The 20,270-nt window shown below is 39.8% G+C and overlaps 4 protein-coding genes across 11 annotated transcripts; 2 read left to right on the top strand and 2 right to left on the bottom strand.

Annotated features, from left to right (window-relative positions):
* Positions 1 to 2,734: 2,734 nt before the first annotated feature.
* Positions 2,735 to 6,758, top strand: LOC116846068 (chromosomal protein D1). Of its 3 annotated transcripts, none has more exons than XM_032819443.1 (3): positions 2,735 to 2,897; positions 5,401 to 5,640; positions 5,816 to 6,758. In XM_032819443.1, exons 2-3 carry the CDS (start codon positions 5,419 to 5,421, stop codon positions 5,945 to 5,947), a joined length of 354 nt encoding a protein of 117 aa, XP_032675334.1. In that variant the 5' UTR covers positions 2,735 to 2,897; positions 5,401 to 5,418; the 3' UTR covers positions 5,948 to 6,758. The 3 variants fall into 3 exon arrangements, with proteins under 3 accessions (XP_032675334.1, XP_032675335.1, XP_032675333.1); XM_032819444.1 differs by lacking the exon at positions 2,735 to 2,897 and adding an exon at positions 3,401 to 3,652; XM_032819442.1 differs by lacking the exon at positions 2,735 to 2,897 and adding an exon at positions 3,401 to 3,641.
* LOC116846067 lies at positions 4,831 to 11,304 on the bottom strand. 5 transcript variants are annotated; one of them, XM_032819441.1, is made up of 3 exons: positions 9,956 to 11,304; positions 8,136 to 8,279; positions 4,831 to 5,092 (listed from the first exon to the last, which is right to left on the bottom strand). In XM_032819441.1, the coding sequence occupies exons 1-3, from the start codon at positions 10,343 to 10,345 to the stop codon at positions 5,069 to 5,071; spliced, it is 558 nt and encodes a 185-aa protein (XP_032675332.1). In that variant the 5' UTR covers positions 10,346 to 11,304; the 3' UTR covers positions 4,831 to 5,068. The 5 variants fall into 5 exon arrangements, with proteins under 5 accessions (XP_032675332.1, XP_032675330.1, XP_032675328.1 ...); XM_032819439.1 differs by having other exon boundaries at positions 8,132 to 8,279; XM_032819437.1 differs by lacking the exon at positions 4,831 to 5,092 and adding an exon at positions 6,018 to 8,065 and having other exon boundaries at positions 8,132 to 8,279.
* Positions 11,305 to 14,600: 3,296 nt separating this feature from the next.
* On the top strand, positions 14,601 to 17,567 carry LOC116846071 (S-adenosylmethionine mitochondrial carrier protein-like). The gene is made up of 6 exons (XM_032819448.1): positions 14,601 to 15,379; positions 15,931 to 16,087; positions 16,178 to 16,287; positions 16,471 to 16,711; positions 16,819 to 16,957; positions 17,030 to 17,567. Exons 1-6 carry the CDS (start codon positions 15,314 to 15,316, stop codon positions 17,139 to 17,141), a joined length of 825 nt encoding a protein of 274 aa, XP_032675339.1. The 5' UTR covers positions 14,601 to 15,313; the 3' UTR covers positions 17,142 to 17,567.
* A 55-nt stretch (positions 17,568 to 17,622) lies between these two features.
* Positions 17,623 to 20,206, bottom strand: LOC116846073 (ras-related protein Rab-24). 2 transcript variants are annotated; one of them, XM_032819451.1, is made up of 4 exons: positions 19,722 to 20,206; positions 19,083 to 19,180; positions 18,687 to 18,951; positions 17,623 to 18,393 (listed from the first exon to the last, which is right to left on the bottom strand). In XM_032819451.1, exons 1-4 carry the CDS (start codon positions 19,854 to 19,856, stop codon positions 18,370 to 18,372), a joined length of 522 nt encoding a protein of 173 aa, XP_032675342.1. In that variant the 5' UTR covers positions 19,857 to 20,206; the 3' UTR covers positions 17,623 to 18,369. The 2 variants fall into 2 exon arrangements, with proteins under 2 accessions (XP_032675342.1, XP_032675341.1); XM_032819450.1 differs by having other exon boundaries at positions 18,683 to 18,951.
* Between the last annotated feature and the right edge of the window lie 64 nt (positions 20,207 to 20,270).

Consider the following 20,270-nt stretch of genomic DNA (forward strand, 5'->3'; position numbering starts at 1 on the left):
AAAAGATATAAGAAGTTTAAGAAATATGACAAATATAAGACAAATTCTAGTATTAATATGACTGCCACTAACAAATACTTAGTAAATACTTAACAATACTAACAAATGCTTATAGAATAGTATTATAAATACTATTCTATAAGCACTATTAATGTGAAATATTACTGAATTTGAAATATAAGTAACAAAAATAACTAGTAAATAAGTAATAAATATTATATTATATTCGTTATATTTTTGAAATAGTGCTGCAATATTGCTAAAGTAATATTGCAAATTAATATCACTGCATACATGTCTCTGCAACATTGCACTGCAATATGCAATCTTGCAATGTTGTAGCAATGTTGCTGCAAGTTTCTGTGCTGTATGAGAACTATTACGAATATCGCAAAACAATATAGGACTTTTATATTTATTTTAACCAGTTCTACGTTTTCACGAGAGCTTCGTAGATTGTTCTGAGACACCCTGTATAGGAATCATGGCATCAATCATGAATCTTTTCACATGTACCTGATTTCACTTATCAATCATGTAATTTTTTTCTTTAGTATGAAATCATGACAAATGAATGATCTTATATCTGAGAACAATACTTGAGAACAATTATGAATCTTTTCTTTCAATTAAACTCGTAAAAAGTAAACATCTAAACATTTCAAGATTAAATTTGTCACTTTTTACGCACACACGGGATCATATTAGGAGAAAAGATTCGTAATTGATTCTCTGAAAGGACCGATTGTTTCAACTTCTTGGTAAGTTATCTAACAGTTAAATCATGTGTCTGTCTTCGTTTTTTCTTCAAATAAAACAAAGCAGACAGATAATTTAACTGTCTGATAGCTTACTAAAGGCTCGTCTACAATGTTTGTAAGAATATGGCTGTAAGGCTACGTGAGCTGTCAGCGAATGAAAATAATTTATTTCGCGTCTTACAACCTTACAGCCATATTCTTACAGACATTGTAGACGAGCTTAAAGAGGTTGGAGCAATCGGTTTTAACTACATTCCGCCCCTTTGTTGTCAGCCTCTCGCTCACTAGGGACATTTCTCGCGACTGCACGCGCGCCGCCAACTGGACGGCGTGATTATCCGCGGGAGGCGAATTAATTCGAGCGGCGATCGATCACGCCCGTTCACGATGAGAGACAGAACGGCTGACACCGCGGCGAAGAGAAATGCTGGGCAACCTTGGCGAGGATGAAACCTATTTTTGTTTACGACCTCGCCCGCTTGCTTTTTAGGTCACACCGACAGGTAAACATGCCGGATCGATAGCACGACGTAGTGCGCCAGACTCTGCACTTTTTTGCACTCCAAAGGGGAAAACGCTGTCGGCTATCGTGTGAGGCTCCTTTCGGCGCAAGGACGAAGCAAGACACAAGTGCGTGATGCCAGGTGTAGAAAGTGCACCGCGCGGTGAACAGGGGGCAAAAAAAGAACGCCGCGCCTCCAGCACCTTGATATTTATACGCGTCACACGGGAATCTACGACGTTTCATGGAGCTGATTGACTAATATAACGTGAGAACTCGTCGCTCTTGCGCGCAATCGATTCTTTCCCGCGTTATCGAGCCCTGCACGAGCGGCTTTTTCCTACCGGCGACACGCCATCTTCCCCGATTCCGTTACGCTCAGTCGGTTTATCGCGTTAATTAGACGCCATAATTGTAACGTCGATATTTACCTTGAAATTATGAGCGTTAGCGGGCACATGCCGTTCGAATACGCGTCCCACTCGATTTCGCAGGCTGTTTGCTTCTCAGTTCTATATATATATATCTATCTATATGTATATATATATGTATATGTATGTATGTACCTCCTCTATCACCTGTTATATCCTTCACCTCTCTCTCTCTCTTTCCGATACGTGAGGCGCCATATACCCACGTTTCATTGTAGCGACTGTTGCGCAGGAGAGCAGCTGAAAAGAACACACAGGTAATGATATTCGAGTTTCGAGAAATTCGTAGCGGAATATCGCCGCATGCTTTTAATACAGCAGTGTATTACTTGTCTCTCCCTACCATCGTGAGGTCGGTTCAACACGTAAGGCCCCGCGATCGCGAGTCCAGAGAGCGGCGTGACAAGCGCGAAATGATTTTAATTACATCGGCAACGTCCCAGGCGTCGAAAATACACCCAATTCGGGGATCGAGCAGGTCAACGACCCTTGCCACCGCGCTTACAACCGGCTCACGACTATTCGACGCTTGTCTCGCATGTACGACGATTTTTTCCCTTTGCATAATCCGGCACACACATGCGCATCACAAACGACGCGGCACGGCTCATCATTAATATCGACGTGATGCGCGTCCCCTTGGCTCCCCTCGAATATTTATCGATATTACCAAACAAAATCTTCACGCGGGTGCGTAACGGCAGTGGTATCGAACCGCGTCGCGGTGTATGTACTTTCCTTCCTCCTCCGCCTCCCCGCCCCGCCGTCTCTTTCCCCCCTCGCCCGCCCACTCCCGCCGCCATTGTATAGCCGCGCGCGCGTCGCGCCAAATTGCGCCGATCGCGCTCAATTCTTCGCGCGCAGAATTCCCGCCCGCGGGACGATCGGCCCTTCTTCTTCCTCCTCGCCAGGCTCTCGGCCGGCAGGTGAGAAAAGAAAGGGAGAAAGAGATCGAAAGAGGGAGATCCCGACCGGGAGCGATTTACGAGCCGCCGATGTTGCCTCGCACCGGGCGGCGTCGTGGCGGCGACCAAAACAACAATATTTCGATACACCGCGAGAGATCTTTTGGCGGGAACTCAATGGCGCGCACGGGCCGGTCGGTGGTGGAGGTAGAGGTCCTTAGGCCGGCGGCCGCGGTTCGACGAATCGCGACGCAGTGTGTGAATCGTCGTCGGTCAGTCGCGGCACGCTATTCTCCCGGTAAGTTTGTTACGCGTGTGTGTCACGTATGCATGGGTGTGTAGAGTATGTATGTGTGCTTGATCTGTATATACATCGCGTCTTCATGTGTATATGTAGTCATGTGTGCATGTGCGCGCGCGCGCGTGTATATCGCTAACGATTCGACGTGACGACGAGCTGTTCCGTCGTGGCTCGGCCGCTCGTACGAGAAACCCGGCGATTGCGCGATTCCCGAGCGAGGAGCGCGTAGCCGGCCGGTCGCCGAGACACCGACACGAGAGAACGCGCGACCAGAGAAGGTTGGCTACGAGGGTCGGCAACGGGGTGCGAGAGTTGCGTATGAGTGCGCGCGCGCGCGCGTCATTCGCGTGTGCGTGTGTGTACACGACACATAGAGCTGTGTGAAGGCGCGGAGGCGCACAGCGGCGCCTGCTATAATATACGCGGCACGGCGGCGAAGCAAGCGAGAGTGGAGAAGCGTGCCGAGTGCACACAACGAGCGAGCGAGCGAATGAGTGAGTGAGTGAGTGAACGAGCGCGCGCCAACGAACGAGCGAGCGAGCGGCACACCAGTGAGAACGAGTTAAGCTCTCGCAGCATCCCGATAAGACGCGACCGTTAAGCGCGACTCGACGAGACGCGACGCGATACGGCACCGCCGCCACGCTACGAAACGCGCAACCGGCGACGTTGAGGAGCGCGATATCACCCTTTGTCTCAGCGCAACGGGCACAGATCGAGCCGCGCCGCAAGTAAGCCGAGGTGAGCGGAGTGTGAGTAGTCCCAGTGAGTGAGTGAGTGCGTGCGTCGCGAGTACGCGCGTGAATAATACGGTCTCTGGTATAATCGACGGCCGATTAATTTACCAGCGCCTGACTCGTTCGTCTTGACGAACATTTATTTGGGCGGTAAGCGCGCGCGACCGCCGCTTCGAGCGGCCGCGAGCCGCTCGGCCGTTCCGCGGCGGATTTTTCCGCGCGGCCTCCGACGCCGTCGCGCCGTTACTTGCAGAGATATCGCCGGCTCCCGGACGCGCGCCGTGTGCGACACGGCGAGACGACGCCGCGTAGGTACGGCTGCCGCGACGCCATGATTCGCGCCTAGTCTCTCTCTCATGGCGTCCCCGACAGGCGCGAGAGCCGACGACGTCGGCCTCCTCGCTGTTCGGCTCTGCTGTTCCGATCGCCGTCCGTCGCGCCGATTTGCCGCGAAAATTCCACAGGGAAAAATCGCCGGGGCAGCTCTCCGTCGCGGGAAACGACGCCGCCCGGGACGCGGCCCCTCCGCGCTCTGCCTACGCTGGATGGATGCGGCCGTTCGTGAATTTTGAAAATGGCGGGCGCGGAACTTGTGCGGAGGCACTGTCGCGCGAACGCCTCGATCCCGCTGACCGCGGCGTACTTCGCGCCTCTCCCTCGCGAACCCGCGCGGATTGATCCCGGTCGCGACCCGGCCGCGAAAAGCGACGAATAAATTTGTCGATGATGAATTAATTATTCTCCGCGAGCCGCTTCCCAGCACCGCCATATCGCGCGGCCGTGCAACGCCGCCGGTGAATCGCCGTTCACGACGCAAATTACCGTGCACGCGCGTATATCCGCACTGTAAAAACTTGAGACGCGTAATTGACGATACTGATTTTCGCCGCGCGTTTGCGCGTTTCTCCACCCGGCTCCCCTCCGCCCCTCTCTCCTTCTCCAGCGGCGAGCGCGATTCCCGATAATTTGAAACGCGCGAGACAACGGCCCAGCGAGAGGAAAATATCGGAAGATCGATAGTCGCGTTTGCTTCCCGCTCAGATTATCCTCTGTCTCCTGGCTTTTTCCCGCCGCGAAGACTCGAGGATTCTTGTTTATTGTGAGACCCAACCAGTACACGCACACTATACACTCAGCTCGATCTCTTTGTATTAGTATTCTTGTACAGTTGACGCACCTTGGGGACACGTATGTATACTTTGTACTATGTGTATATTTATAGGTATAATACATTTATATTTCTTATCGATATATATGTATATATATATATATGGCACTAAGTTAGAGATTCAGCAAGAATTATCTAGAGAAATTTCTCAATATTTTCATGTGAAACATTGAGTAGGCTCTATTTTCGTGTTAACTGAACACCATACACACACTATACACAAATAAATCAGTAGTTTTCCAGTAGTCGTTTTTCCTCACGGTTCACCTCATTGGAGATGACACTATCTGAAAAGAGATAGGCAATCGTTTAGAGTCTGTCTCTGATATTGCAGAAATATCGAGAGAAAGTAGTATCAGTTTTAAAAATTTCATATATCTAATGATAAGAAGTTCAGTTCCCTGAACTTAAATACAATTGAATGAAGGCTCAACAGAAAAGCAGCACACAGTAATGCTGTGAGCATCTTAGCAAATGGAGTCAGAGAGAATGAAGAATGTTTAAAATTTGAAACAAAGATTATCATTAAACAGTCGAAGTGATTAATCAATTTTCTTCTAGTTGATCCTCTACTGTGTTGTTTTCAATTCCACAGTAAAACAAGACAATAAACATGTCGGATGATAATTCGCCTGTTATGGAGGAGCAAAAGAAGAAGAGGGGTAGGCCTGCTAAAGCAGACAAGAACGCTGTTAAGGAACCCAAAAAGAGGGGAAGGTCCGCTGTGGAAAAGAATAATGCAGTGCGTCCAGCAAAATCCGACAACGAGGATGACGCGCCACCTGGACCTGTTAAAAAGGGAAGGGGTCGACCTAAGGGCTCTCACAAGAAGAAGGTACGTCGCGCTGGAATGCGTAATTAAAATTACACATGCACACATGAAATGGCGTCTCGACATTAGAAATTTAGATATTAGGGAAATATCCTTGGCGTTATATCTGTAACATTGTATCTATGCATGTAACGCCGATTTGTCGCACTGTATTAATCAAGACATGTTAAACTTACAGCAAGGACCACCAAAAGGCACGACTACCGCACCACGCGGTCGCGGTAGACCAAAAAAGACAGAAGAAAAACCCGAGATCACTGGTGAAGATGAAGATGATCAGGATGAGGAGGAGGAAGAAGAGGAGAACTGAATCGTTGGGGGATGCAATAGGGGAGGATGAAACTAACACATCTGACTTATCCTTCGAAGACCCTTCTTCTTAAGAAAAAAAAAAAATATTAAGCCAGTTGATCAAAGTTCGGTTCTGTCTAGTTTGCACTTTTTATTGTAATTCGGGAATTCCCGAACAAAGTTTTAAAACTCGACAAAAAATAACGATGATAGTGGCCGACACTGTTCTCTCACCGATTATCGGTGTCACCCTAGAAATCTTAGTTTCCAATTCAGTCAAATTTGAGGAAGAACGTTGGATATGGAAGTTGTGTTACAAATTTATTAAGTTCTTTTATATTTCTTTGACATTGCTACTATTAATAATGATTAATGATCATATTTTTAAGCGGTAAGATTACATGTGTAACTCTCTTTGACAGTAAAAGACTGGATTGTAAGATGCAGATCTCAAAACTTTCCTTTTTTTTTCTGTTCGTTTAATTTGATGAACGAAAGATTTGATAAACTTTTTTAAATGAAATAGTCTAATATCACACACGGTATAGTATTGTATCACATATTTGCTACCTCCTGTTCTCCTACATATGTATTACAATTCACGAAGCCAAAAAACTTCATACCGATCTAATATTGTAAGAGATAGGAAAAGGTAAACACAGAAAAAAGTTTAAATCATCACTACATATGTAACATATGTATGTAACATATGTACTATTCTTTTCTAATTAAACATGAATATGTGTATATTAGTGTCATTTTTGAGGCAAGCATATGTGTGAATGTCAAATTTGTATTAAAGTAAATAAACTCGAAGTACTCTTATTAAATTTATGTTCACATTTTCCCGAGTTTCTTTATATTTTCAGTAAAGCGTATATTTGAAGACATTATTACGAAGTTATATAATAAAGCTTAATATGAAACATAGTAACGTTTGTTTGATCTGAAGGAAAAAGCTCTAGTGAAGGAACAAAAATAAGTGATGCAAGAGGATATGAATGTTATAAAATGGGCCACACAAATAATGAAGTTACAAAAAATTTCATATTTTTTATATTTTCTATTACGAAATTTTTTGTGTAGAAGTCAGAGTGTGTTGTATGTGTAAAGAGAGTGTCTATTTTCTAATATATACATGATATTAAATGGTGAAAATTACGAACCTTGTCAGACGCAATTTTCAACGCACGTGATAAAATAAGTCGTGAAATTTAATTCAGGCTCCTAAGTATATTCGCATCGTCTATCTTTTTCTGATTAGTCAGAAGCGAGAAAATACGTGCTAAAAATTCTTGTGAAATACGCGAGCAGTCGCCCGGCAAGCGAAAGACCTGGGTTCGAGTCCCGGCCTAGCAGAACCACGCTCTCGATATTTTTCTCTCTGGAACGAAAAGATACGCAGATCTCGAACGCACGGCGTCCCGCCGCCACTTAGTGTGCCCTCTTTATATCCGAGATAAAAAGATACATCCACAAAATGACACTTCCGTACTTTGCTTTTGTTCTAACAATCAATGAATAAACGTAAAATTAATATGACGGAATAATGAGGAAATTAAAAAAAAGATTACATATCACGTTAATTTTATAGTTATTTATTGGTTGTTAGAGCAAAAGTGTGCTCGGAATATTTTGACATACTTAATCGATCGCAAGTGTCATTTTATGGATATATCTTTTTATCTCGACGTATTTCGCAAGGATTTTTAGCATACATTTCCTCGTTTCTATCGTCATTAAAAAGAGATGGACGATACGAGTACTAGAGAGCCTTAACGCGCAAATTAAATGGCTATGTGCGGAGTAATTGAAAAATTGAAATTATTAAGTACATATGAATATACGGCATGTGTCTAATATAAATACCGTTTCCTTTTTTATCAGAAAAATCGATTTTTAATAATTTGCACGAATGAAAATATAGCTCTCGTGCGGTAATCGAGGTAAATTCTCAACTAGAATTAAGAGCTTGGGTTAGAGTACAAAAATTACAATAAATAATAAGAACATTTATCACTTATGACGTAATATAAAGTATAATAGAAAGGTGACTCGAACGCTATGCAAAAGTGTGCTATTAGTGACCACCGAATAGTTCTGCATTTTCCTCGGTATCCATGGATTGGTATCCTTGCTGTAAAATCAATTGTTTCTTATTCTCGAGGCAACCCACACGGGTTACAGGTGACAATAATCTTACACACTCGTCTCTGATGTGTACTATAGCATTCGTCCAACAGCTCGGTCTCCCAATCGTCCTCCTCCTCTTCCCCGGGGTCAAAGTTGTACATCGGCATGAGTCTGTGTCTCAAACGTTCCAACTTCCGCTTCCTCGATATGATTAGTACCTTCAGAAGACAGAATCGGATATCAGAGCTGAGAGAGTCACAATCGTGCCTAACAAAAATATGGGATTCAAAGCGTTGTTAAAAAGAAAAGTTTGCTATCACATGACTATCATTGTGTCAGCTTTATGCACAATACAAGATCGTAATTTTTGATACAGAGAAGCAGATACGCACACGGATATATGTACTAGAACGATCTATTATGTATACAACTAAATAACCAGATCTGCAGAAGCAGTTTTTCGCGCAGTGCCTGCTTTAAATTTTGTCAGCAGCAGAAATACAATATTATCTGTTAGCAGAGTGTGATAACAGATTAACGGTAGAAATTAAACAGAAGCTGTTATTCTGTAATCACTTGAATGGAACATGTTGCAAAGCCAGCTCAGTTCCTGCTGCCAAACTGCTGTTATGTTGACGGAACATACGCCGAAAAAAATATTTAAAAATTTGCGAATTATAAATTTATTACATAGAAATAATGATGAGTAAAATGGGCCAATTTTAACCTAAAAAGTGTAATGTAAATTATACATATAATTTTAGTTTAAATATACATTTTAGTTTTTTAAGTCGCTGAATACGATAATATTTTTATTCATCTAAACCCGTGGAAAAATAGTCAAAATTTGCTTTAAAGGAGTCGAAATAAGTGAAAAATAAATCTTTAATTGTAATCTGGTTAGTTACAATTATTTAATTGTATTATAGTTTAGTTTCATAACTTTTTTTCACTGAAAATTAAGGAAATACTCTAAAAATGTTAAATTTCCTTATAAGAAGTAAAATTTTTGAAACAATGGAAGTCAGCTTTTAGCCATTCATCCTTAAAATTGTAGATGTATGTACATCTGGTGAGATTTTTCAAATTCTTTGAATAAGAAATTGACTATCTTTTTTAATTTTTTATCATATTGATTTCACTGTCAGATGTAGTATTTTTAAAGAGTTTCATTTTTAAATGTCTTCTTGGTTTTTTTCAATGTGAATTATAATACAATTAAATAATTAGGACAAAATTGTCACTAATCGTATTAAAAATAACATTTCAAGTTCGAAAAATTCGAAGGTGAATTTTGATGATCAAAAATGTCACCACTGTACTCAGCGACACAAAAACGTAGGGTTACATGTATAACACATTATTCTTTTTAGACAAAAATCGGATAAGATTTATCCATCATCCTTTATTTCTCAGAAATTAACTTTAAATTCCAATGAATTTTCAAGTTCATTTTTTTTTCTCACGGCACGCTTAATGTAGGCATAGATGGCTATGTATTTGCTGTCAGTATTTCTGATCAAATCTGCTGCCAATCTACTGCCAAAAGTAAAAGTACCAATTCCCGTACATGTATCCTAATCCTGTACATTCTTATTGTTTTGACCTTTAAATACGAATATCTTAACTTTCCACACAGAATGTATATACTCAATACTTCTATATATATTTTATGTTAGAAGTTTAAATATCTATATTTAAGGACCAAAACAATAAGAATGTCTAGGATTAGATGCATGCCCGGGTATTGGTACTTTTATTGCTTTATTTGCTATCATTTTGCTTATTGAATTCATAATCTCTCTCTCCCTCCCTAGCACTTATGCGTCTAAAAAACAAAAACTGGGAAAGGGAGAAAAACGTCACGAGGTAATGACAAAAGTGATATCGCTACCCATACCACAGCTGATAGTATAATAACAGACACCACCACACCAAGTGGCACGAAAATGTATTCCACTCCTTCGGGTGGACCAAACTCATCGAAAGAATCGGAGGTGGTCGGCGTATACATCGTGGTGGTGCCTCCCGACGTGTCGAACGGTATCGACGTCGGTTCGAGGAACGACGTTACTGCGTTCTTAGACAAATTCCATACGCGTTGATTGTTCTCGCTCTCCTGCGCCAGCTCGACGTACGTCGTGGATGTCTCGTTGTAGGTGCTCGCCATGCTGCTGGAGAGCACGTCGAGGTCGGCCGGCGGTACGGTGTACAAAATAGAATCGGTAACAACATCGGTCGCGTTCGGCTCTCTCATATTATTTGTACTATTAGTCTCATGCATCTTACTTTACGAAGCGTCAGTGACAAGCCGTTTTTCTGTCAGTCATACCGACATCGAATGACCACGTTGAGCCTGTGAAGTCGTCGCGCATATTTGCAAGATTTGGCTTACTCGCGATCGAGAATCTCGACGTTGGGCTGGGTGATGTCGATCGGAATTCGTTAGTCCGGCGTCCTCGGTCACAGTCGCATCCAAGAGCGAAACTTTCTTCCGCTCCCGCCGCGGCGGTATCCTGGTGTTTTATCTGCGAGCGGGATCGCGATAAATAGATAGGCAGACCCGTGTAATCTGTGTTTTTGTGCGAACGTGGATATCTCAAGATGATATTTGCGTCCTGTCAACAAACGTGCATGCGTGCTCGCTGTAGAATTTCCACCACATGCACACCTGTGACGATTGCGCTCGTCATATCATGTGCTCGTCCTCGACGTCGTCGTCGTCGTCGTCGCTCGCGATTCTGCCATTTCCTGACGCATCGGTTTATCGCGCTGCCGATTCGCGTCGCCTCTTTTCCCTTCGAGCGTATATCGATTGCACCTGTCCGCAGGATCTATCAATTTCGACGAGCGTGACGGAAAACCGATAGTCGCTCCAGATAATACTTCGCCGTTAGACCAGCCCGAGGTCACGTCGTTGTTGTCGCCGTCGTGCCTTACCGTATTCCCGCGAAATGTCAGAGAAATCGACCAGCTGCATCGCGACGCATCTTATCATGGCTCGACACAGGTACTCTCCGCGAATTGATTTACTACCGCGTCGGCCGTCGCCGCAGCATCGCACAGGATTCTCCCCTCTTCTTCGTCGTCGTCGTTGTTGTCGACGTCGCGCGCGTCTTCCTCAGCGTCTTCGCACCTTCTCACTCGACATCTCGACTTCAGTGCACTCCGTTAGCTGTCTGCGCTGCTCGTGTCCTCCGTCGCGCATGTTGCGAAAACGGGGCGGACGCGACGCAGGCGCGACCTCCTCCAGCTCGGATTTAAAGACCGATTCAAATGCACCCGCCGCACACTGCGCATGCGCGTTTTTGGGGAGCGTTCCATTACGCGCTCGCAACACTCGCGAACGTCATTCTATCTTTTAGCGTGTTCGACTGACCCTGGGTTAATCGTTCCGAGAGCGATTAATGACGTCATAAGTCTCTACTAGCCAATCATAAAGCTTATAAGTACTTGTTCGATCAATAAACGTAGGCTGAATAACCCAGAGTGGGTTAACCCAGAGTCAGTCGAACGTTATTAAACAAATAGCATGTTCGACTGGTTCTGGGTTAACCCACTCTGGATTATTCAGCCTACGTTTATTGGTCAAACAAGTACTTATAAGCTTTATGATTGGCTAGTAGAGACTTATGACGTCATTAGTCGCTCTCGGAGCGATTAACCCAGGGCCAGTCGAACACGCTATATAATTATCTAATAGAAAGTTACTATTTAGTACACGTATCAAGTGCACGATGTAAACCAGGCCAATGAGCAACAAAGATAGAATGATGCTCGCGAGCGTTACGAGCGTGTAACGGAACGCGCACTTGGAAGGAACAGAAAGTTAAGGTGCGATCCATTAGATGCTGCAGATACTTTGAAGTGTCGTATAGACCAATCGTAGCCAATCGTGGCTTCTTTTTAAACGTTTCAAAACGTTTGCGACGTCTAATAGATCGCGTTTTAAGTTACTCTTGCTTACTTTTGCGCTGAAAATGTCGTTCTATCTTTATCACTCATTGGTTTGGTTTACATCGTGCACTTGATACGCGTATTAAATAGTAACTTTCTATTAGATAATCTTAGTATCGACGATATATATAAACAACGGTATATTAAGCTGGTATAATACTCATCAACAAAACGTATTGTATTGATTGAATGCGTCGCAGTTGATATGCATTGTCGATATTAAGATTATCTAATAGAAAGTTACGCCTATCAAGTGCACGATGTAAATCAAGCCATTATATGCCGAAGGAAGATGGAATGATCTCAACCAAATGCGTGCAAGACAAACTTAGCAAGACAGAGACCCTTGAATCAAAATCTGGCCAATATGGTTCTGTCATATTTTGTATTATTTTTGCATTTGGGAATGCGACACCTCAGTGTCTTTTCAGAAAGACAATTAAAATTTTATAATTATAAATCTTGAATATCACCATTGCTAGGTATCATCCCAGATAGCATAGAGAATATTCAGAAAGAATGGAAAAAAGAATTCAGTTGTGTGTTACCAATTCTGAGTTTATTTTCAGATGCAAAAAGAATTTTTCATAGTTCAGTTCAGTAAAAAGAATTCTTTTTGAACCTAAAAATGAACTCAGAATTGATGACATAATTTTTTAAAATTCTCTGTGCTATCTGGGATGTATATACCACGCATACACCCCACATAGCATGCAATATTACACAATGTCACAGTAATGTTTCCGTAATATTTCTGTGATATTGCAATATTACGGAAATATTACTGTGATACTATGTAATATTACGTGCTATATGGGGCACTACCATACATGCAACTATTGTCCCCTTGATATCCTACAACTTTTGTTTGAAACATTTCCTTGAAAATACGTTACAAAATATTCGATGTGGGCAATTAAAATGGGATATTACCACTGAAATATATACTACCTGGAACGCGCGCTACTTTGTGAGGACTGCGGAGAGAGAGGTCCCTGTTTCCTCTGTTATACTTGTCTGATTCAAAGTATAGTCGAGAGTGGGGGGAATAAATCAGACAAGTATAACAAAGGAAACAGGGATCTCTCTCTCATCCCGCAGTCTTCACGAGGCAGCGCGCGTTCCAGGTAGTATATAGTTCAGTGGATATAATTTACTTTGTATATATATTACTTCTGTTATATATCTAGTATTACATATTATTTATATTTTATATAAAAAGATTGTTCAATTTTCTTGAGACGTTTACCTTTTATTTATCTCGTTGAAATATAAAGTTCGGGAGATTATTGATATTAATTTGAATGAGCAGAAGTTGACGAACATGACAGACCAATCAAAGCGCGCGCCTCGACTGACGTGTCATGACTCCTGCACACAGGACGCGGTAATGCTTGCCGCGCGGCGGAAGTCCGCACAACAGCTAATCAATATGTTGTTTTTCCGTAAAAGCTAGAAGATTATTACGGAAGGCATATTGATTGGCTGTTGCGCGAACTTTCGCCGCGCGGCAAGCATTACCATGTCCTGTGTGCAGCAGTCATTAGTCTTTGATTCAAGGGACGTCTACATTGGAAGTAAGTAGTAACAAGTAGGAAGTAAGAGTAAAAAATTGACCAACCACAGTTGAATGTGAAAAAAATAATCAACTATGATTGGTCAATTTCTTATTCTTATTTCTTATTTCTTATTGCTTACTTCCAATGTAGACGTCCCTTCAAGGGTCTCTAGAGGCGTTTTTTCGTTTCGTGACCACGGTAACGTTTGGTTGGTTAGTTTGGTCCATTTAACGCTTGCAATGCTGCGAGTATCTTTCTATCTTTGTTGCTCGAGGCGTTGCAAACGTTAAGTGAACCAAACTAACCAATCAAACGCTACCGTGGTCACAAAACGAAAAACGCCTCTAGAGACCCTTGAAGGGACGTCTACATTGGAAGTAAGCAATAAGAAATAAGAAGTAAGAATAAGAAATTGACCATAGTTGATTATTTTTTTCACATTCGACTGTAGTTGGTCAATTTTTTACTCTTAGGCCGGTATTCATAATCGGATCTTATACTTAAGCCGTCTTAAGTTCATCTTGAGATGATGTATGGATTATTTCATTGGCTATTGAATATCTGAAGATAAATTTAAGACAGACTTAAATATAAGATCCGACTATGAATACCGGCCTTACTTCCTATTTCTTACTACTTACTTACATTGGAAAAGAAGTCCCGGCCTAACCGCCGTCACGACAAGACGTGTTCGAACAAGTTCGGACCTTGTGATTTTTTTGGATCGTGTCTTGAAAATTTCCAAGACTTTGCTCTCGAATTATATCATTAATCGGAAACTGGCGTTGGGGCATTACTCTTAGAGAGGCCTGTAGCCAAATATTGAAGGAAGGAAGGAAGGACTTACATTGGAAGTAAACAGTAAGAAGTAGAAAGTAAGAATAAAAAATTGACTAATCATAGTTGATTATTCTTCTCACATTCGACTGTGGTTGGTCAATTTCTTATTCTTACTTCCTACTTCTTACTATTTACTTCCAATGTAGACGTCCCTTTAGCAGAAAGGCTTGAACGAAGCGTATTCAATGTCCAATAAGAAAATTAATTTAAATCAGAATGGTATTGAGGAAAAATCTTAGGATTATTTGGAACCAATATTGAGAGAGAGAGAGAGAAGAAAATTAATTTTTTTTGCTGAAAATTACTAAAAACCTATTCTCTATCCTATCAAATATTAGTACGTCACAAAATACACTGGCCAATCATGTACTCGACATGAAAGTAGCTGCAAAATTTCTCTCGAACTCGATCCGCATGAGATGGCACAGTTTCTCATCGAGTACAAGAAACAGCAAAAAATCTCCGTCTCACGTGTTCTAAAGTACACTCTGTGAGTTGGTTTGTTTTGAGGTTAGACTACTCCGTGAAGCAGACGACGCGATGATTCAGGCGTTTACATAACGTACACTTGTGTGTAAGCACGGCACGTGTTTTCGCCGGTTAACACCAGTTTTGCTGTCGTGTTTGTTTTTAAGAGAATATGATTTACATAAAAAAGCCCGTGAGACTCAGAGCACCTTGTATCTCGTAGAAGCTGTCGGCGTCAGTTGTATTATGCCCGCGAAGAATATTCTGTACCGGAAAATCTCGGTGGGCGAAATAGTTTTCTCTTTATAGAAGCTCTTTATCAGCTCAATGACGTTACCAAGTTACCTCACAGTATCTCGACTTGAAATCTTGACATCTTCAATCGGACCGTTAAATAGAATCGAGACAGAGCGTTTTATCGAACGAAGATGTTCCACGAACCGGAGGAATCGGTGATTCTCTCCAAAAGCGACGTTTTGCTTACGTCGTTTTTTGTAAGTATGCGTATCCTCGCGTCATCCTTCTGTCTAATTTTAACCCGACACTTGCTGTCATTTGTGATAATTGTGTGTATTGCTCGATTGCTTATCGCCCATAAATCACTCAACAAACAAGATCGATAAGTTTTATATGCTTTGTACGTGTTGCAAATTAATTTTTCGTTTTAATGTCCAATGTCGAGATATTGTCTTAACACTAAAACCCTAAACATCAAAAAAGTTACATAAATTGTAGATATGAATAAATTTTATTCAGTTGCTTGTAACTTCTGTAAAAATAATCGAAATTCAATACTTTCTTTTTAATCGATGTAGAAAACATTGAGAAATATGAATGTATTGAGAAATATCAGTGTCTTGGCGAATTAATGAAGTTACAAAGATTATAATAAAAAGACAAAACACATGGTTTTAAGAAAGATAATATTTGAAAAGTTGGCCTGAATAGATTTTATCCATATCTTGGCTTTTAGAATTGAAATATATGTGACATGTAACTAAGAATTTGACATAAAAATCGGAAAATAATCGATTTTTAATGTCAGTCAGGTGCTCTTGCAGGAATCGTTTGTGACGTGACCCTCTTCCCACTGGACACCCTCAAGACACGATTACAGAGCCAGCATGGATTTTTCCAGTCTGGAGGCTTCAAACAGCTGTACAAAGGGGTAGGGCCTGTGGTCCTGGGTTCTGCACCATCAGGTATTATTATTACATTATCCAGTTGTCAAATTAATAATCTTCGAGTTACATGACACGCTCTATCCTTATTAATGAACATTGTTATTACAGCTGCTATATTTTTTATTACTTATGAAGGAATAAAACAATATTCACAACCATATATACCAGACCAGTATCACTCCATTATACATATGATTGCAGCATCATCTTCTGAAGTCGTAAGTAGTGTTTGCAGCACTATACAGTTGTAGTCGATAATGAATGTATTCTATATTAACATATATATGGGCAGAAAAAGAAATACATGTATCATAAGTCATAGTTTGTAAAACTTGAGTTTTACTATGACTTATGATACATGTATTTGTCATAGTGGACTAATTGTATGATTTTATGTACAGACTGCCTGTTTAGTACGAGTACCAGTGGAAGTAGTTAAACAAAGGAAACAAGCACTGCTGTCAGACACACATCGACTAGCATTAAGAACATTGTATCGTGGTTATGGGAGCACAGTTCTTCGTGACTTGCCATTTGGCTTGGTCCAGATGCCTTTGTGGGAATACTTCAAGCTTTGTTGGACCCGACAGATACACCGGGAATGCACGCCTTTGGAAGGTGCTACTTGCGGTGCCGCGTCAGGTAACAGCCTTAGAGCTCGAGTAATTACTAATTGTATTTAATTATACAGTCATAATTACGTTTAGTTACGTGATTATCTTAATATTATGTCAACTGTTTGCTTCCAGTTGCCATATCTGCTGCCATAACAACGCCCTTGGATGTCGCCAAGACTAGAATTATGTTATCCAGCACGTCGGCGGAGAAAGAGGAAGTTAAAATATCGATGATGTTAAAAGAGGTTTATAGAAACAATGGCGTTAAAGGGTAAAAAATGATGAAAATTCGTATTTCTCAATTAAAATTTATTCTTGAAGCTCTAACGGTATGATCTTCCAGGCTGTTTGCTGGCTTTACCCCAAGAGTAACTGGTTTTACTATCGGTGGATTTATATTCTTCGGCGTTTATGAGAAAGCTAGGGAATTTTGTATATCCTACTTCACACGCTAGTCGCTTCTATAGGTTTCATTCAATTAAAAAAAAAGATTAAATTATATATTAAAACTCTAGCAAATTTTGTGAATGTATGTATTTGCTAATACACGGACACATTTTTATGGTTGGGATATTGACGTAAAAATACGTTCTATTAGAATTTGATTCTAAAAAATAATTTAAGATAAAATCGAAAATGAAAAATTTTATATTTATTGCTAAATGCTTATCTTTTTTAGCTTTCAATCTCTTCAAGAATTATAGAATTATATTATATAGCTATACACAGTATTATAAAATGGTTTTACGTTCCTACATGATGAAATAAGTACAAACGTCTGCTTCGAGATATATAGAGAAATTGGAAGGAGAGAGAGAGGAGACATTTCTCACTTTGCTTAAAGATATTACAGTTAAATAAAAAGAAGATAGGCATGCAAACGTTTCTCAATTGTACATTTATTCTGCTTTGATTAAGATCTTACATACATAATACATCTTTTTAAAGGCACTAATTATCGTTTTAATATTATTCCATATATTTATGTATATTATGCAGCATTAATAAGATCATGAATACACAATTTGTAACTATAAAATTTGTAATCGAAAAGTATTGAAAACATACTTGGTCCATAGCAATATATAAAAATATCTCATACTTATTAATGATATATGATAGTCATAATTATTCACGTCAAAAAAGGACATGATAAGAGAATAAAAAATGAAAACAAATAACATAATTCTATTAGATAACAAATTCCGAAAAAATAAAAAAATAATTTTAACTTTTAAGGCTTCTTGTCGCCGAGACTATGTTGGATTTATGACGTCAAAAGTGAAAACATGCTGACAAAAGTTGCGTGCTATTTCTAAATAAAGATAAATACGGATGAAAGAGTACTTAACATCTCGTTTGAGCACACTTGTACAATTTTTCAGAAACTATCCCTTTCCCTTAATAATCAATAAATAGTCGTATATAAACAGTGAAATAAAGCATGCAGACAAAATAGACTCATTTCACGTTACGTCATTCCTCGCTTCTGACGTTACAAATCCGACATGACTAGCGAGGTGGGGGGAGTACAAGGAGCCTTAATTTGAAACTTTCTAAGTCCTATATTTCCAAGTCAAATGAAACATAAGATTTTCCTCCAGTAAGAAAATCTACTTTCTCTTCTTCTGCGGTTCTGCTTTTCTATCTCTTCTTTATTCTCTGGTGCTGATAAGAAATCTTTTATAATTGCGTAGAACAACTTAGCTGTAAGGAAATACACCAATAAATACACATATATGTGTATATATATATATATATATATATATATATATATATATATATATATATATATATATATATATATATATATATATATATATATATATATATATATATATATATATATATATATATATATATATATATATATATATATATATATATATATATATATATATATATATATATATATATATATATATATATATATATATATATATATATATATATATATATATTTTACAGTAATAAATTTTGAAATATTCGTTCCTACAAACGTTCTCGCCTGTGTAACTGGATGTTACAAAGAATTTCGTCATAACAGATTCCGCGTATTCTTGTGCGCTATTTAAGGGCGGATTTGGTGTTTTGTGTTCATTACATAAATCTTTTTTAGTGGCGCATATATAGATATTACAAGAATGGATTCTGAACTGTAGTAGCCACTCCTTTGCCTTTATGAAAGAGAGTGAATCAGTAATGTCATAACAGATTATAACAGCAGCTCGACCTGAACAATACATCGGAGCCATTGAGTCGTATCTGGTTAACGATACAAAGAGAAATGATTATTAACAACGTGTCCGAGGCAACGTGTATGTACATGGTATGCGTTATACAAGCGTTCAAAAGAATTAGAACGGACATGCGATATATGATAAACTTATCGTTACTTTTGTTCGCCCGCTGTGTCCCATATCTCTACGTCAAATAATACTTCGTCAATTTGTATTTTTCTCTTTGTACATATAGCACCTGTTTTCGCCCTTGACTGTAAATATTATAATGATATTAATTTAAATATGATACATCTATTAGATTTTCAGTGTGGATTTTAACATCGCTGTGTCATGATTTCTATTTCCAGAATGTCACTTGAATGTCAAGTCAATTTTTCTTTTGAAATTACACATCACACGCGAGAAATTTTACTTATACGTTTGCGCCTGCAGACAGGAATGAGTGAGACAGCAATAGTACGAGATATCTCTTCTATTAATTCGATAGAGCGATCGTTTTTCTCATACTTCTGGGAGAGCGAAAAATTAAAATTAATCGCTTGTAGCGTTAACTTTGTGCATGCTCGTAAAGCGTTACAATTCATAATTGCGTTAGCATGTTTTTATTCGAAAAGTTTGAATTCGTACTTTTTGTCTTTTCCGAAGCGCGTAAAGTATAACAGCACGGAACTAAAGAGAAAACTATCTCTACTCGTTGTTTTTCTTTTTTTTTCGTGTAGCAGCATTAATTAATCATAAATTTTTCATGCAGTTTTTCGTCGATAATCGTATCCTCGGAACAAAAATACTTACATTTATCGAGGTTTCGTTGTCATTTAATTCATTAAAGAAACGAGTTATGAGACTGGTTTTTCCAACTCCTGACTTTCCCAACAAAACGATTCTCAATTCATTAGGAATTTTAAATTTATCATTCGAATTCGACATCTTATCGTTCACTTCACTTCACTATATGTCGCGTATAAAATTCGCAGAGTGCGAGTCGACGTTCGAATAAAGCTCTACAGAAAGATTGCGCTTCGACTTGGCATCTTATCCATTGGCTGGATATTGGAACTAACAAAATCAAAGGCCAAAAGAAAAAGAAAACATACGGAAGACAATCTAAAAACAATGTAAACACTTTTTCTATTAAGATCGTCGTAAGTTAATCCTCAGAACCTGCTATTCCATTGGATATATCAAAAGAAAACTTGATGATTTTACATATAAAATTCGATCATGAATACCGTCCATAAATTACCTACTAGATACACAAATAAATTTCACAATTATCTTAAGCAGCAGAGCTAATTACAATCGGTCATCAAATATTTCTTAAAAGTGAAACTGTCACTTTGG

Source organism: Odontomachus brunneus, unplaced genomic scaffold (genome assembly GCF_010583005.1).
Source record: "Odontomachus brunneus isolate Ranch 3 - 2012 unplaced genomic scaffold, Obru_v1 Obru_scaffold_060, whole genome shotgun sequence".
In the NCBI taxonomy this organism is placed as follows: domain Eukaryota; kingdom Metazoa; phylum Arthropoda; class Insecta; order Hymenoptera; family Formicidae; genus Odontomachus; species Odontomachus brunneus.

Coding starts and splice junctions, on each gene's coding strand:
- LOC116846067 (XM_032819437.1), bottom strand. CDS start 10,345: ATGCATGAGACTAATAGTACAAATAATATGAGAGAGCCGAACGCGACC. Junction 8,280..9,955: donor TACTATCAGCTGTGGTATGG/GTAGCGATATCA, acceptor TGTCTTCTGAAG/GTACTAATCATATCGAGGAA. Junction 8,066..8,131: donor TACACATCAGAGACGAGTGT/GTAAGATTATTG, acceptor TTGATTTTACAG/CAAGGATACCAATCCATGGA.
- LOC116846073 (XM_032819450.1), bottom strand. CDS start 19,856: ATGTCGAATTCGAATGATAAATTTAAAATTCCTAATGAATTGAGAATC. Junction 18,952..19,082: donor GACACAGCGGGCGAACAAAA/GTAACGATAAGT, acceptor ATCGTTAACCAG/ATACGACTCAATGGCTCCGA. Junction 18,394..18,682: donor TTACACAGGCGAGAACGTTT/GTAGGAACGAAT, acceptor ATTTCCTTACAG/CTAAGTTGTTCTACGCAATT.
- LOC116846071 (XM_032819448.1), top strand. CDS start 15,314: ATGTTCCACGAACCGGAGGAATCGGTGATTCTCTCCAAAAGCGACGTT. Junction 15,380..15,930: donor TTTTGCTTACGTCGTTTTTT/GTAAGTATGCGT, acceptor TTTTAATGTCAG/TCAGGTGCTCTTGCAGGAAT. Junction 16,712..16,818: donor TACTTGCGGTGCCGCGTCAG/GTAACAGCCTTA, acceptor GTTTGCTTCCAG/TTGCCATATCTGCTGCCATA.
- LOC116846068 (XM_032819443.1), top strand. CDS start 5,419: ATGTCGGATGATAATTCGCCTGTTATGGAGGAGCAAAAGAAGAAGAGG. Junction 5,641..5,815: donor AGGGCTCTCACAAGAAGAAG/GTACGTCGCGCT, acceptor TTAAACTTACAG/CAAGGACCACCAAAAGGCAC.